Source organism: Schistocerca nitens, chromosome 1 (assembly GCF_023898315.1).
Source record: "Schistocerca nitens isolate TAMUIC-IGC-003100 chromosome 1, iqSchNite1.1, whole genome shotgun sequence".
NCBI lineage: Eukaryota > Metazoa > Arthropoda > Insecta > Orthoptera > Acrididae > Schistocerca > Schistocerca nitens.
The window spans coordinates 123309214-123325014 of record NC_064614.1 but is presented as its reverse complement, the minus strand read 5'-3'; the positions used below and the strand labels follow the sequence as shown (position 1 = coordinate 123325014).

Below are 15801 nucleotides of genomic sequence, written 5' to 3'. Positions count from 1 at the left end.
GCTCATATACAATAACAATTAGGCATACTAAAGTAGTTGGTTTCTCTTTAAAATTTACGAAACATCACTGTGCAATTTGTTTCCATACTTGTTTTCAGTTACCATTTAAACAAATGTAGCACTTACCTTGCTCAACACTTCATTGGAGTTAATATTTCACGTAAAACACATTCCATTCTTTTTACTGATATACCTAATGCATAAATTATTTTGCAAGTATTTAATTGCTAATTTCTAACAACACATGGTGCGGTATCCAATGATTTTGTATGCGATTACCACTATGGAGTGTTATCCGACCATACTGAAAAGAAGTGCCCTCATTATTAAATTCAGCCATTAAAAATGAAGCAACATGCTCACTACGAATCTTCATCAATTCTGTGTGAATTTCCAAAAGTCACAAACTTTCCAAAACAACATTAAATTCCAGTTCTTATCCATTTGAATGAAACAAACACAGCTTGATTACTTTAAAGTGCCAGCAAGTTGGCAGGTCAAAAAATATTTCATTTTACCATTTGTACAGACGGAAACCAAACACACAAGTTTGTTTAGTTTGGTTGTTAACATTCATAATACACATACGTTCTGGCACAGCACACTTATTTCATAAAATTGTTACACACAACTGTACACAAAGATGTACTACTCAGGAGCCCAGAGCTTAAATGTTCTGTCATAAGAACTTGTTGCTATATACTGTGAATCAGGTGAAATGTCCACACACATGACCTTTCCATCATGTCCAGGCAATGTTCGCAGTGGTTGCCATGTCTTGTTAGACCACACCTGGAAGAAAGGTGAACATTACATGACTAGTCACAATTTAATATAGCCTTCATGAAGGAAAACAACAGTTATTCAATGTTGTTACAAAAAAGTACATACAAATTTGATGTAGTCTGACTGTATGTGACTGTAGACCTTTCCAGCATATATTGCTAAGAGTTTCCATCTGGGTGGCTGCATTGAAATTCTGTGATATTTGTGATGAGAGTGACACTCACTGAAACAATGTGGAGTTTAAATGCAGCCACCCAGATGGAAGTATGAAAAGATTTCATCTACAGACACTACGTTCATTTCATGTGGAATATGGCTGAGGAAACTACACTATAAGAATTATTTGCAGTCAGGTACATGTGTTTATAAAGGTCACAGATACACTATGAAATTTGTGACATTTAGCCACTGTGAAAAATCTGCTGGATGTTCCTGGTATTGCCATTTCAAAATCTGGTAAGTTGCTTCACCCATTACCAGCTGTAAACTCAACACATTCTGTCCAAAGGGAAGTCACTCTATTAGTGAATGTCATCTGTTTTATCACTGCAATATCTGTACGAAAATTCATGTAGCTTCCCTCGACAGCTGATGAAATACTGCATGCTATTTTTTAATGATTTGATTTTTAATCATGCAGTCAAATACAAAAATCTCAAGTTAACCTAAATATGCCAATCACTATTCCAAAAAAGGTTTCACAAAAACACAGCAACGGGACAAGAAAGTAGTTCCCACAAAATGGTTAAAAAAACACACACACACACACACACACAGGGGGAGAGAGGGGGAGGGAGGGCTGGAAGAGGGGAGGGGGGGTGTTCCTGTTTACGTTAGAAGGGATGGCTCATTTATGATGAAGGAGAAGAAAGTGAGGTTTTGTTGGAAAAACCATTGAGACAATCACTTCCTGCGATTTAGGAAAACTATCAGAAACATGTTTTTTGCTGAACTAGCATGCTGTACACCATTATTTTTTATGTTCCACTTATATTTCATGTCATATTGTACAGAAATGTTTCATTTTAACAACTCTAATGATAACCAATGTACAAAACTCATTCTTTTAATAGTGTAAAATATTTAAAAAAATCTGGAAACAGAATTGCTGACTATCATTTTCACGAGGTGAAATGTGAACACTGTCAATACACACATAACAAAGTAAAAGTGATATACTATCCCAGCTTGAGGAACTAATCAGTTCCTTCCTCGGTGTGGAGAGAGGGATACGTTCGGGGAGGTTAAAAAATGGTGGGCAGATCAACACAGGTCCAGGATGACAGAGACATACATATAGTGAGGATGAGGGTAGACAAAAATGAGGGGCGGCCATGTCAGTCTCTGAATCCACAAATGATTGCGTGGTTTCTTTACTGACATTGGAATCTAACCTCCATCACCTACACTTTATATTTATTTTTAACTTTCTGAATAAAGTACTTCTGATCCTCATATTTTCATCCAATTATCTGTCAGTGACATAATTTTCATTATTCTATAAGGAGCAGTCAAATGAAAACCAAACACCCGCCACAATGGGACTATGGAATGATTCCATTCAAAAATCATCAAAATACACTTTATGATCTTTATCCCACTGTAATCTGTTCCTGTTTTGTAGAACTTGACTGGCTGCTGGTGGATCCACAACTGCATCCACTCTTGTGCTTAACTCAAACCAACATCCAAGCATGGCGTTCTTCAAGTCGCCAAAGATGGGGATAGCACACAGTGAAAGATCTGGGCTGTACGGAGGATGCTGCCCTGTTTCCCAACAAAATCACTGAAGTGTAGCGTTCTTCCAATTGGCAATGTGGGTGCTGGGCTTCATTGTGCAACAGGACAATTCTGTCTGACAGCATTCTGACAGTCTGAGGACAAATGGCAAAGCCAACAGTGGAAACATCCCACACATCCCCCACCAAAGAAGACCAAAGCTGTTCACAAAAGTTCCGGCAAGGTCATAATGACCTCCTTCGACTGCAGCAGTCATCTGCTTGTTGAGTTGCTTGAGCATGGAACTATAAGGCTACAGTCCAGCAATTTGGCTGGGAAACACAGTGTCATCTTCCATACAGCTTGGATCCTGAACCACATCTTTGGTGACCTGCAGAAAGATAGGCATGGACATAGATTTCAGTTGGATGAGGAGGTGCAAAAGTGGGTGCGGTTGTGTGCCTGTTAGTGGCTGACCACTTTCTACGGAACAGAGAACTGACTGTCTTGACCCCCAGTGGGATAAATGGCTTACCATGTGCAGTGATTACTTTTGAATGGGGCTATTCCTTGGTCCCATTATGGCAGATGTTTAATTTTCATTTGACTGCCCCTTACATTTACACCATTTTTAAAAAATATTGGAAAGGATGGTAGAAGCTGACCTCTGAGAAGATCAGTTGAACAGAATGGACACTGTATTGAGGAGGGGTTATAAGACGAAGGAAAACAACTCTGGAAAACAGAAACATTTTAATATCTATTATAAATTTAAGTATTGCTTTATCATGTAGATAAGAAGAAATTCAATCTTTTGCAACTGGGTATTTTATTTGTGTCTGCCAAATATGATTCACTTATTCATGCTAGGCGTCATCAGTGATGTTTGATGATGTTTGGTTTGTAGGGCACTCAACTGTGCGGTCATCAGCAACCGGGCATCATCGGTGATATTCATTTGCACCACTGATGATACCTAACATGAATTGGCAAAACATATTTGGTACATACAAATAAGCCATTCAGTTGTAAAAGACTAATTTTTTTTCTTATCTGAATGGTATGGGTGTCATTGAAGTATCAACTGAGGAAAAATGTCTGCAAATATTAACAACATAAATTTAAATAATAGTACGCCTTTTCTGAAAGTATTTGTCTGGAATGTAGCCTTATATGAAAGTGACACATGGACAATGACCAGTATAGACAAGATGAGAATAGAAGCTTTGGAATCTCATGCTACAGAAAACTGCTGAACATTAACATGGACAGATATGATAATTAATGAAGATGTAGTAAACAGATTTAGAACAACAATAACTACTACCACTACTTTTACAATGATATTCTTAATGTTTGCATACAAGTATGTAACCATCCAAATCAGAAAAGTTACATCAATATAACTGTGCAATGCATCTTATGTTGCACTTACACTATGCAAGCCTCGACACAGTACACAACGAAGAGAAAATTGGACCAAGATGTTGTTGTTGATGTTGTCTTCAGTCTGAGACTGGTTTGATGCAGCTCTCCATGCTACTCTATCCTGTGCAAGCTTCTTCATCTCCCAGTACTTACTGCAACCTACATCCTTCTGAATCTGCTTAGTGTATTGCTAAATTTGTGATCCCTTGGTGCCTCAGAACATGTCCTATCAACTGGTCCCTTCTTCTAGTCAAGTTGTGCCACAAACTTCTCTTCTCCCCAATTCTATTCAATACCTCCTCATTAGTTATGTGATCTACCCATCTAATCTTTCAGCATTCTTCTGTAGCACCACATTTTGAAAGCTTCTATTCTCTTCTTGTCCAAACTATTTATCGTCCATGTATCACTTCCATACATGGCTACACTCCATACAAATACTTTCAGAAACGACCTCCTGACGCTTAAATCTATACTCGATGTTAACAAATTTCTCTTCTTCAGAAACGCTTTCCTTGCCATTGCCAGTCTACATTTAATATACTCTCTACTTCGACCATCATCAGTTATTTTGCTCCCCAAATAGCAAAACTCCTTTACTACTTTAAGTGTCTCATTTCCTAATCTGATTCCCTCAGCATCACCCAACTTAATTCGACAATATTGCATTATCCTCGTTTTGCTTTTGTTGATGTTCATCTTATATCCTCCTTTCAAGACACTGCCCATTCCGTTCAACTGCTCTTCCAAGTCCTTTGCTGTCTCTGACAGAATTACAATGTCATCGGCGAACCTCAACGTTTTTATTTTTTCTTCATGGACTTAATACCTACTCCGAATTTATCTTTTGTTTCCTTTACTGCTTGCTCAATATACAGATTGAATAACATCGGGGAGAGGCTACAACCCTGTCTCACTCCTTTCCCAACCACTGCTTCCCTTTCATGCCCCTCGACTCATAACTCCCATCTGATTTCTGTACAAATTGTAAATAGCCTTTCGTTCCCTGTATTTTACCCCTGCTACCTTCAGAATTTGAAATAGAGTATTCCAGTCAACATTGACAAAAGCTTTCTCTAAGTCTACAAATGCTAGAAACGTAGGTTTGCTTTCCTTAATCTATTTTCTAAGGTAAGTCGTTGGGTCAATATTGCCTCACGTGTTCCAACATTTCTGCGGAATCCAAACTGATCTTCGCCGAGGTCGGCTTCTACCAGTTTTTCCATTTGTCTGTAAAGAATTTGCGTTAGTATTTTGCAGCCGTGACTTATTAAACTGATAGTTCGGTAATTTTCACATCTGTCAACACCGGCTTTCTTTGGGATTGGAATTATTATATTCTTCTTAAAGTCTGAGGGTATTTTGCCTGTCTCATACATCTTGCTCACCAGATGGTAGAGTTTTGTCATGACTGGCTCTCCCAAGGCCGTCAGTAGTTCCAATGGAATGTTGTCTACTCCAGGGGCTTTGTTTCGACTCAGGTCTTTCAGTGCTCTGTCAAACTCTTCACGCAGTATTGTATCTCCCATTTCATCTTCATCTACATCCTCTTCCATTTCCATAATATTGTCCTCAAGTACATTGCCCTTGTATAGACCCTCTATATACTCCTTCCACCGTTCTGCTTTCCCTTCTTTGCTTAGAACTGGGTTTCCATCTGAGCTCTTGATATTCATACAAGTGGCTCTCTTTTCTCCAAAGGACTTTTTAATTTTCCTGTAGGCAGTATCTATCTTACCCCTAGTGAGATAAGCCTCTACATCCTTACATTTGTCCTCTAGCCATCCCTGCTTAGCCATTTTGCACTTCCTGTCGATCTCATTTTTGAGATGTTTGTATTCCCTTTTGCCTGCTTCATTTACTGTGTTTTTATATTTTCTCGTTTCATCAATTAAATTCAATATTTCTTCTGTTACCCAAGGATTTCTACTAGCCCTCGTCTTTTTACCTACTTGATCCTCTGCTGCCTTCACTACTTCATCCCTCAGAGCTACCCATTCTTCTTCTACTGTATTTCTTTCCCCCATTCCTGTCAATTCTTCCCTTATGCTCTCCCTGAAACTCTGTACAACCTCTGGTTTAGTCAGTTTATCAAGGTCCCATCTCCTTAAATTCCCACCTTTTTGCAGTTTCTTCAGTTTTAATCTACAGTTCATAACCAATAGATTGTGGTTAGAATCAACATCTGCCCCTGGAAATGTCTTACAATTTAAAACCTGGTTCCTAATTCTCTGTCTTACATTATATAATCTATCTGATACCTTCTAGTATCTCCAGGATTCTTCCACATATACAACCTTCTTTTATGATTCTTGAACCAAGTGTTAGCTATGATTAAGTCATGCTCTGTGCAAAATTCTACCAGATGGCTTCCTCTTTCATTTCTCTCTCCCAATCCATATTCTCCCACTATGTTTCCTTCTCTTCCTTTTCCTACTCTCGAATTCCAGTCACCCATGACTATTAAATTTTCGCCTCCCTTCACTACCTGAATAATTTCTTTTATCTCATCATACATTTCATCAATTACTTCATCATCTGCAGAACTAGTTGGCATATAAACTTGTACTACTGTAGTAGGCAAGGGCTTCGTGTCTATCTTGGCCACAATAATGCATTCACTATGCTGTTGGTAGTAGCTTACCCGTACTCCTATTTTTTTATTCATTATTAAACCTACTCCTGTATTACCCCTATTTGATTTTGTATTTATAACCCTGTATTCACCTGACCAAAAGTCTTGTTCCTCCTGCCACCGAACTTCACTAATTCCCACTATATCTAACTCTAACCTATCCATTTCCCTTTTTAAATTTTCTAACCTACCTGCCCGATTAAGGGATCTGACATTCCACGCTCCGATCCGTAGAACGCCAGTTTTCTTTCTCCTGATAACGACGTCCTCTTGAGTAGTCCCCGCCCGGAGATCCGAATGGGGGACTATTTTACCTCCGGAATATTTTACCCAAGAAGACGCCATCATCATTTAACCATACAGTAAAGCTGCATGCCCTCGGGAAAAATTATGGCTGTAGTTTCCCCTTGCTTTCAGCCCAATAGATATCAATCCATTAACACATACGCCACAGGAAAGAAGAACAATGTGTGTTTTCTTTTGTTAGTATTTTTGCTTCAGAATAAATGTTTTGCAGTACTGCGTCTAGAATAGAAAACATATGAGCAATTCCCCAAATACTGGTTATGTACAAGTGAACCACAGACTAAGGACAGGAACCAGTGTTGTCTGAGAAACATGTTGAAGAGGGAGATTGTGAAGTTGTCTGTATCGTTTAAATGAGATTCAATTTATTATCTCCCACAACTACTAATGTGTAGGGTCGGTCATTTTTTAAATCAGAAGCCCAAGTGTGAATACTTTTATTCATTGTTGATTTTAAAAGTTTTAATCAGTAAGGAATATAGGAATATAACATTTACTTCAAAAGTCTGTTAAGTCCACATCACAAAGACTGTCATGCAAAATATGAAATTATTTTTTTTAAAGAAAGTTTCAACAATGTAAAAAATCTAATAGAAAAAAAAAAACAAATGACCAAATTAATCACAAGAGAAAATGAAGTAATATATATGCACATTATGTTCAATTAGTTAAAATTTGGCTTTGTCTGGTTCAGTTTTGGATCCTTTTCCATAGAATATTAATTAAAAATACATAATATAATTTAGGAGTAAAGGAGACAACACACACACACACACACACACACACACACACACACACACACCACACTATGTACGCTGAAATGAGACAGTTGTCTTCCTTACTCCTACATTATTTACATTCAGCCAAAACTTTCCATGCCACAATTAAAAAATATTGTTTATCAAATTACATAAACAAGTTTAGTCAACTTTAAAACTAAAGAACATGGTGGTTATAGCTTGATATTGAGTGAAGATTTAATTTGAAACACAATGTGAATAAAAAATGTGTTGGAAAAATGATGTATAGATTGAATGTTGCTAGTATCATTCTGATGTAAATGCCATGTTCACTTACACACTTCCCCTTTCCTCCCTCCTTTGCAATTTCTATTGTTGTGTATTCTTTCTCCAACTTAATTTTTCTATTCCAGTGTCTGTTTCTTGTATAAGAGTATGTAATCAACTCTCATAAGCTGTATGCGTGAAAAGCAAGTAATATTTATGATTTATATACTCTTGCATTCTATGCAGCACTTTTCAGAATAAAGAGCGAATAATCTGGAATTACTTGAAATCCATAATAGTGAAGAAACTTATTTGTTCAGTGAAAGGAAAGCAGTAAATATAGGTGATGCAGATGACTGATTACAGATTACTGAAAAATGCCAATCATTATGAAAGGCCTTAGTGTATAATGACTATTCTGAAGTTATATGAAACATCAAAGCAAAAGGAAATATACTGGGATGTTTTGATACAAATGATACAGTCTGGTACCCTTCTGAGTTCATCATTGGCTAACCAAAGAAATCAACAGAAATTTCAAATGGTATCTCAAACTTCCCACATTTTTTAATTATTCTGTGGTTAAACTTATTTTTAAGTTAAGCTTATGTTACTGATAGAATTTTCATTTATCACTCAAAGGAATTAGAAAAGCAGAGCAATCCTAAATGCATTAGGAAGAACAAAAATTACCCAGCATTACACAGGAAGCAGTTACTACTTTTTAAGAATGCCCTGAGAATATAAGATACCTCTCTAGTTTTGTGTTGCTCCGCAAAAAACTTTCACTCTTTATATGTATCAAGTAAGAAGATGCCAAATTTTACACTTACAGCTACAATTTTATTCAAGGTTTTATTACCTTTGATGAATTGTCATATGAAGAAGTGATCAAAAAATTGCCACTGCCCTTTTGGTATTTAACTTCTGAAATAAGGTTCATATGTGCTGGAATCGTATAAAGGCAGTGACGCCGGCGCAAATCCCATATTTTACAAGTATTATCTTCACTTCCAGTGGCTATGTGGTAGCTGAGAAGGAAAAAAAAGTGTTAACAGAATCTTCCGTTGGTTCTTGGTAGAACAACATTATAATAAATGAGAAGCACCCTTTTGCTTTTGTTCCACGATATTGCAATTTTTATTTAACTGGTTTTTGGTTTACATGGCCATCTTCAGACAAGATGGCCTTGTAAGCCAAAAACCGGTTTAAAGAGGGAAGAAGAAGAAGTAATATTGTAGAACAAAAGCAAACTGGTGCTTTTCATTTATTGAAAAAAGTGTCTTTGATAAAATGTTTAATGTGTCACAAAATAATTACCAGTTTTAAAGAAAAGCTTTTAATACTATAAATGAACAGTTATCAATTTTCTCACCCATTTGGAGAAAAGTCAATTCCATAAATTGACTTCAGATGGCCCTCCATAAACATTATGCACCTCCCAGTGCGTAGATCCCAAATTCGACCAAATGCATCAAGTCCACTGAAAAGTATGATTAATGAAACATCTATTAATAATTAAATACTGTACATGTCAAAATGCATTTGTTGTATTACTGTGACATTAACAGTACATAACAACCACCACTGTAAATTAGTCACTTGAAGTAAGGCATAAATATGAAAAGTTGCGACTAATGATAATATTTGTCAGACTAGGCTTCAAACCTGGATCACCTTGAACATCAGACAATCTGAGAATGCTTCCAAACCAAACTCTCACTTTCCCTGTCACTGACGTTTTCACCAATGATTTTTTAACATTACAGTTGGAGATAATCCCTTGAGGTATGCGCGATAACACCACTGGGGAAACAATTTTAGTGGGGGCTACTGGATATAGAATTCAATAGTGTCTGTGTATCTGTGATATTATAAAGAAAGATACATTGGCTTTAAGAGAAAAAAATTAATGCAATGATATAGTGGTATCCAAATAATTACACACACACACACACACACACACACACACACACACTCACTTAACAATGCAATGATATAGTGGTATCCAAATAATTACACACACACACACACACACACACACACACACACACACACACTTAACATCTGAAGTAACATGAGTTTCCTATGACTTAGCCAAACACTGGTGTATAAGCACAGTTTTGTGGCAGATTTACACCACTATTGCAGAAGAAGATTGTGAATTTCAAGTTCTGCTGTACAAATAGAGAAAATAAATAACCACAGAGCACGCACATGTATTCTGCAAAAGTAAATTGACTGAGTGACAGGTAATGTTTCTGAGACCATAAGAACATTGTATGTGACTGTATAGGAACACCTCAATCAAACAAACAAAGTATCTGTAGTTTATCCTCATTTTTACTGTAGTTACACAAATACAGTTTTTGTGCTAGCCACCAGATATGTTGACTGGAATACTCTCTTTCAAATTCTAAAGGTGGCAGGGGTAAAATACAGGGAGCGAAAGGCTATTTACAATTTGTACAGAAACCAGATGGCAGTTATAAGAGTCGAGGGGCATGAAAGGGAAGCAGTGGTTGGGAAGGGAGTAAGACAGGGTTGTAGCCTCTCCCCGATGTTATTTAATCTGTATATTGAGCAAGCAGTAAAGGAAACTAAAGAAAAATTCGGAGTAGGTATTAAAATCCATGGAGAAGAAATAAAAACTTTGAGGTTCGCCGATGACATTGTAATTCTGTCAGAGACAGCAAAGGACTTGGAAGAGCAGTTGAACGGAATGGACAGTGTCTTGAAAGGAGGGTATAAGATGAACATCAACAAAAGCAAAACGAGGATAATGGAATGTAGTCGAATTAAGTCGGGTGATGTTGAAGGTATTAGATTAGGAAATGAGACACTTAAAGTAGTAAAGGAGTTTTGCTATTTGGGGAGCAAAATAACTGATGATGGTCGAAGTAGAGAGGATATAAAATGTAGACTGGCAATGGCAAGGAAAGCGTTTCTGAAGAAGAGAAATTTGTTAACATCGAGTATAGATTTAAGTGTCAGGAAGTCGTTTCTGAAAGTATTTGTATGGAGTGTAGCCATGTATGGAAGTGAAACATGGACGATAAATAGTTTGGACAAGAAGAGAATAGAAGCTTTCGAAATGTGGTGCTACAGAAGAATGCTGAAGATTAGATGGGTAGATCACATAACTAATGAGGAGGTACTGAATAGGATTGGGGAGAAGAGGAGTTTGTGGCACAACTTGACCAGAAGAAGGGATCGGTTGGTAGGACATGTTCTGAGGCATCAAGGGATCACCAATTTAGTATTGGAGGGCAGCGTGGAGGGTAAAAATCGTAGGGGGAGACCAAGAGATGCATACACTAAGCAGATTCAGAAGGATGTAGGTTGCAGTAGGTACTGGGAGATGAAGAAGCTTGCACAGGATAGAGTAGCATGGAGAGCTGCATCAAACCAGTCTCAGGACTGAAGACCACAACAACAACAACAACAACCAGATATCTAAATCTACGTGGTTACCCTGCAACTCACAATGAAGTGGCTGGCAGAGGGTTCATCGAACCAAATTCAAGCTGTCTCTCTACCATTCCACTCTCAAACAGCACACAAGAAAAACAAACACTTAAATTTTTCTATGCGAACTATAATTCCTATTATTTTATTATGATGATCATTTCTCCCTATGTAGGTGGGCAGAAACAAAATATTTTCATATGCAGAGGAGAAAGCTGATGACTACAATCTCACAAGAAGGAGCTGCCCCAATGAAAAATGCCTTTGTTTTAATTATTGTCACCCCAGTTCATGTATCACATCCATGGCACTTTCTCCCCTATTTCACAACAATACAAAACAAGCTGCATTTCTTTGGACATTTTTGATGTCCTCCATCAGTCCTACATGATGTGGATCCCACACTGTGCAACAATACCACAAAAGAGGATGGACAAGCGTAGTGTAGACAGACTCTTTAGTAGACCTGTTGCATTATTTCTTTTGGTACTCATGTGGATAACTTCACACTTTTCATGATTTAGAGCAACTGACATTTTTGCACCCTACCAACATCTTTTCTGAAACAAATTTGCAGTTGATTTTGATCATCTAATGTCTTTACCCCCCCCCCCCCCCCTCCATGAACCATGGACCTTGCCGTTGGTGGGGAGGCTTACGTGCCTCAGCGATACAGATGGCCGTACCGTAGGTGCAACCACAACGGAGGGGTATCTGTTGAGAGGCCAGACAAACATGTGGTTCCTGAAGAGGGGCAGCAGCCTTTTCAGTAGTTGCAGGGGCAACAGTCTGGATTATTGACTGATCTGGCCTTGTAACATTAACCAAAATGGCCTTGCTGTGCTGGTACTGCGAACAGCTGAAAGCAAGGGGAAACTACAGCCGTAATTTTTCCCGAGGACATGCAGCTTTACTGTATGATTAAATGATGATGGCGTCCTCTTGGGTAAAATATTCCGGAGGTAAAATAGTCCCCCATTCGGATCTCCGGGCGGGGACTACTCAACAGGACGTCGTTATCAGGAGAAAGAAAACTGGCGTTCTACGGATCGGAGCTTGGAATGTCAGATCCCTTAATCGGGCAGGTAGGTTAGAAAATTTAAAAAGGGAAATGTATAGGTTAAAGTTAGATATAGTGGGAATTAGTGAAGTTCGGTGGCAGGAGGAACAAGACTTTTGGTCAGGTGAATACAGGGTTATAAATACAAAATCAAATAGGGGTAATGCAGGAGTAGGTTTAATAATGAATAAAAAAATAGGAGTGCGGGTTAGCTACTACAAACAGCATAGTGAATGCATTATTGTGGCCAAGATAGACACAAAGCCCATGCCTACTACAGTAGTACAAGTTTATATGCCAACTAGCTCTGCAGATGATGAAGAAATAGATGAAATGTATGACGAGATAAAAGAAATTATTCAGGTAGTGAAGGGAGACGAAAATTTAATAGTCATGGGTGACTGGAATTCGAGAGTAGGAAAAGGGAGAGAAGGAAACATAGTAGGTGAATATGGATTGGGAGAGAGAAATGAAAGAGGAAGCCGCCTTGTAGAATTTTGCACAGAGCATGACTTAATCATAGCTAACTCTTGGTTCAAGAATCATAAAAGGAGGTTGTATACCTGGAAGAATCCTGGAGATACTAAAAGGTATCAGATAGATTATATAATGTAAGACAGAGAATTAGGAACCAGGTTTTAAATTGTAAGACATTTCCAGGGGCAGATGTTGATTCTAACCACAATCTATTGGTTATGAACTGTAGATTAAAACTGAAGAAACTGCAAAAAGGTGGGAATTTAAGGAGATGGGACCTGGATAAACTGAAAGAACCAGAGGTTGTACATAGTTTCAGGGAGAGCATAAGGAAAGAATTGACAGAAATGGGGGAAAGAAATACAGTAGAAGAAGAATGGGTAGCTCTGAGGGGTGAAGTAGTGAAGGCAGCAGACAATCAAGTAGGTAAAAAGACGAGGGCTAATAGAAATCCTTGGGTAACAGAAGAAATATTGAATTTAATTGATGACAGGAGAAAATATAAAAATGCAGTAAATGAAGCAGGCAAAAAGGAATACAAACGTCTCAAAAATGAGACTGACTGGAAGTGCAAAATGGCTAGCAGGGATGGCTAGAGGACAAATGTAAGGATGTAGAGGCTTGTCTCACTAGGGGTAAGATAGATACTGCCTACAGGAAAATTAAAGAGACCTTTGGAGAGAAGAGAGCCACTTGTATGAATATCAAGAGCTCAGATGGCAACCCAGTTCTAAGCAAAGAAGGGAAGGCAGAAAGGTGGAAGGAGTATATAGAGGGTTTATACAAGGGCGATGTACTTGAGGACAATATTATGGAAATGGAAGAGGATGTAGATGAAGATGAAATGGGAGATATGATACTTCATGAAGAGTTTGACAGAGCACTGAAAGACCCGAGTCGAAACAAGGCCCCGGGAGTAGATAACATTCCATTTGAACTACTGATGGCCTCGGGAGAGCCAGTCATGAAAAAACTCTACCATCTGGTGAGCACGATGTATGAGACAGGCGAAATACCCTCAGACTTCAAGAAGAATATAATAATTCCAATCCCAAAGAAAGCAGGTGTTGACAGATGTGGAAATTACCGAACTATCAGTTTAATAAGTCACAGCTGCAAAATACTAACGCGAATTCTTTACAGACGAATGGAAAAACTGGTAGAAGCGGACCTCGGGGAAGATCAGTTTGGAGTCCGTAGAAATGTTGGAACACGTGAGGCAATACTAACCTTACGACTTATTTTAGAAGAAAGATTAAGAAATGGCAAACCTACGTTTCTAGCATTTGTAGACTTAGAGAAAGCTTTTGACAATGTTGACTGGAATACTCTCTTTCAAATTCTAAAGGTGGCAGGGGTAAAATACAGGGAGCGAAAGGCTATTTACAATTTGTACAGAAACCAGATGGGAGTTATGAGTCGAGGGGCATGAAAGGGAAGCAGTGGTTGGGAAAGGAGTGAGACAGGGTTGTAGCCTCTCCCCGATGTTATTCAATCTGTATATTGAGCAAGCAGTAAAGGAAACAAAAGAAAAATTGGGGTAGGTATTAAAGTCCATGAAGAAAAAATAAAAACGTTGAGGTTCGCCGATGACATTGTAATTCTGTCAGGGGCAGCAAAGGACTTGGAAGAGCAGTTGAATGGAATGGACAGTGTCTTGAAAGGAGGATATAAGATGAACATCAACAAAAGCAAAACGAGGATAATGGAATGTAGTCAAATTAAATCGGGTGATGCTGAGGGAATTAGATTAGGAAATGAGACACTTAAAGTAGTAAAGGAGTTTTGCTATTTAGTGAGTAAAATAACTGATGATGGTTGACGTAGAGAGGATATAAAATGTAGACTGGCAATGGCAAGGAAATCGTTTCTGAAGAAGAGAAATTTGTTAACGTCGAGTATAGATTTAAGTGTCAGGAAGTCGTTTCTGAAAGTATTTGTATGGAGTGTAGCCATGTATGGAAGTGAAACATGGACGATAACTAGTTTGGACAAGAAGAGAATAGAAGCTTTCGAAATGTGGTGCTACAGAAGAATGCTGAAGATAAGGTGGGTAGAGCACGTAACTAATGAGGAGGTATTGAATAGGATTGGGGAGAAGAGAAGTTTGTGGCACAACTTGACTAGAAGAAGGGATCGGTTGGTAGGACATGTTTTGAGGCATCAAGGGATCACAAATTTAGCATTGGAGGGCAGCGTGGAGTGTAAAAATCGTAGAGGGAGACCAAGAGATGAATACACTAAGCAGATTCAGAAGGATGTAGGTTGCAGTAGGTACTGGGAGATGAAGAAGCTTGCACAGGATAGAGTAGCATGGAGAGCTGCATGAAACCAGTCTCAGGACTGAAGACCACAACAACAACAACAACAACAACAATGTGTTTACAAGGTGGTAAATGATAGCATCATCTGCAAACAGTCTAACAGGGCTGCTCAGATTGCCTCCTAAATCGTTTATACAGATCAGGAAAGCAGAGTGCCTCTAACACTTCCTTAGGGAACACCAGATATTTGACTGGGATGGCACATCAACCGGAGGATCCGAAGCCACTGGTGACATCGTGTGTGGTAGCTGTCGTTGTGGCAAACTTGCGACTGTAATAGTGAGTATGCCATCTGCTGACAAATGCAAAGATATAGCAGTGTAATCGACATTTTTAGGTAAGTGGTGTGTTTGTGGGAGGGGGAGGGGACAGGGAGAGGGGGGGACAGGGAGAGGGGGGGACAGGGAGAGGGGGGCAAAGAGGGAGAGAGGGGGGGGACAGGGAGAGGGAGAGAGGGGGGGAGAGGGAGAGAGAGCTGTCAAGCACTGGTTCGTTATTTGTCACACGATTGTCATGGCAGGCATCCACTATCAGATCACCGTCTACAAGTTTCTCTGGATCCACGTCTCTCATGTAAAATTTGATGGAGAC

The 15801-nt window shown here is 38.7% G+C and overlaps 1 protein-coding gene across 3 annotated transcripts in view; it reads right to left on the bottom strand.

Annotated features, from left to right (window-relative positions):
- Window positions 1-489: 489 nt before the first annotated feature.
- LOC126234701 (U4/U6 small nuclear ribonucleoprotein Prp4) overlaps window positions 490-15801 on the bottom strand; it is a 56272-nt gene continuing 40960 nt past the window's right edge. For all 3 annotated transcript variants that reach the window (XM_049943453.1, XM_049943461.1, XM_049943446.1), the window contains exons 8-10: window positions 9257-9364; window positions 8744-8912; window positions 490-792 (exon numbers count right to left, since the gene is read on the bottom strand). In XM_049943453.1, coding sequence (XP_049799410.1) covers window positions 649-792; window positions 8744-8912; window positions 9257-9364 — 421 coding nt within the window. In that variant the 3' untranslated portion in view covers window positions 490-648. The remainder of the gene's footprint in view (window positions 793-8743; window positions 8913-9256; window positions 9365-15801) is intronic.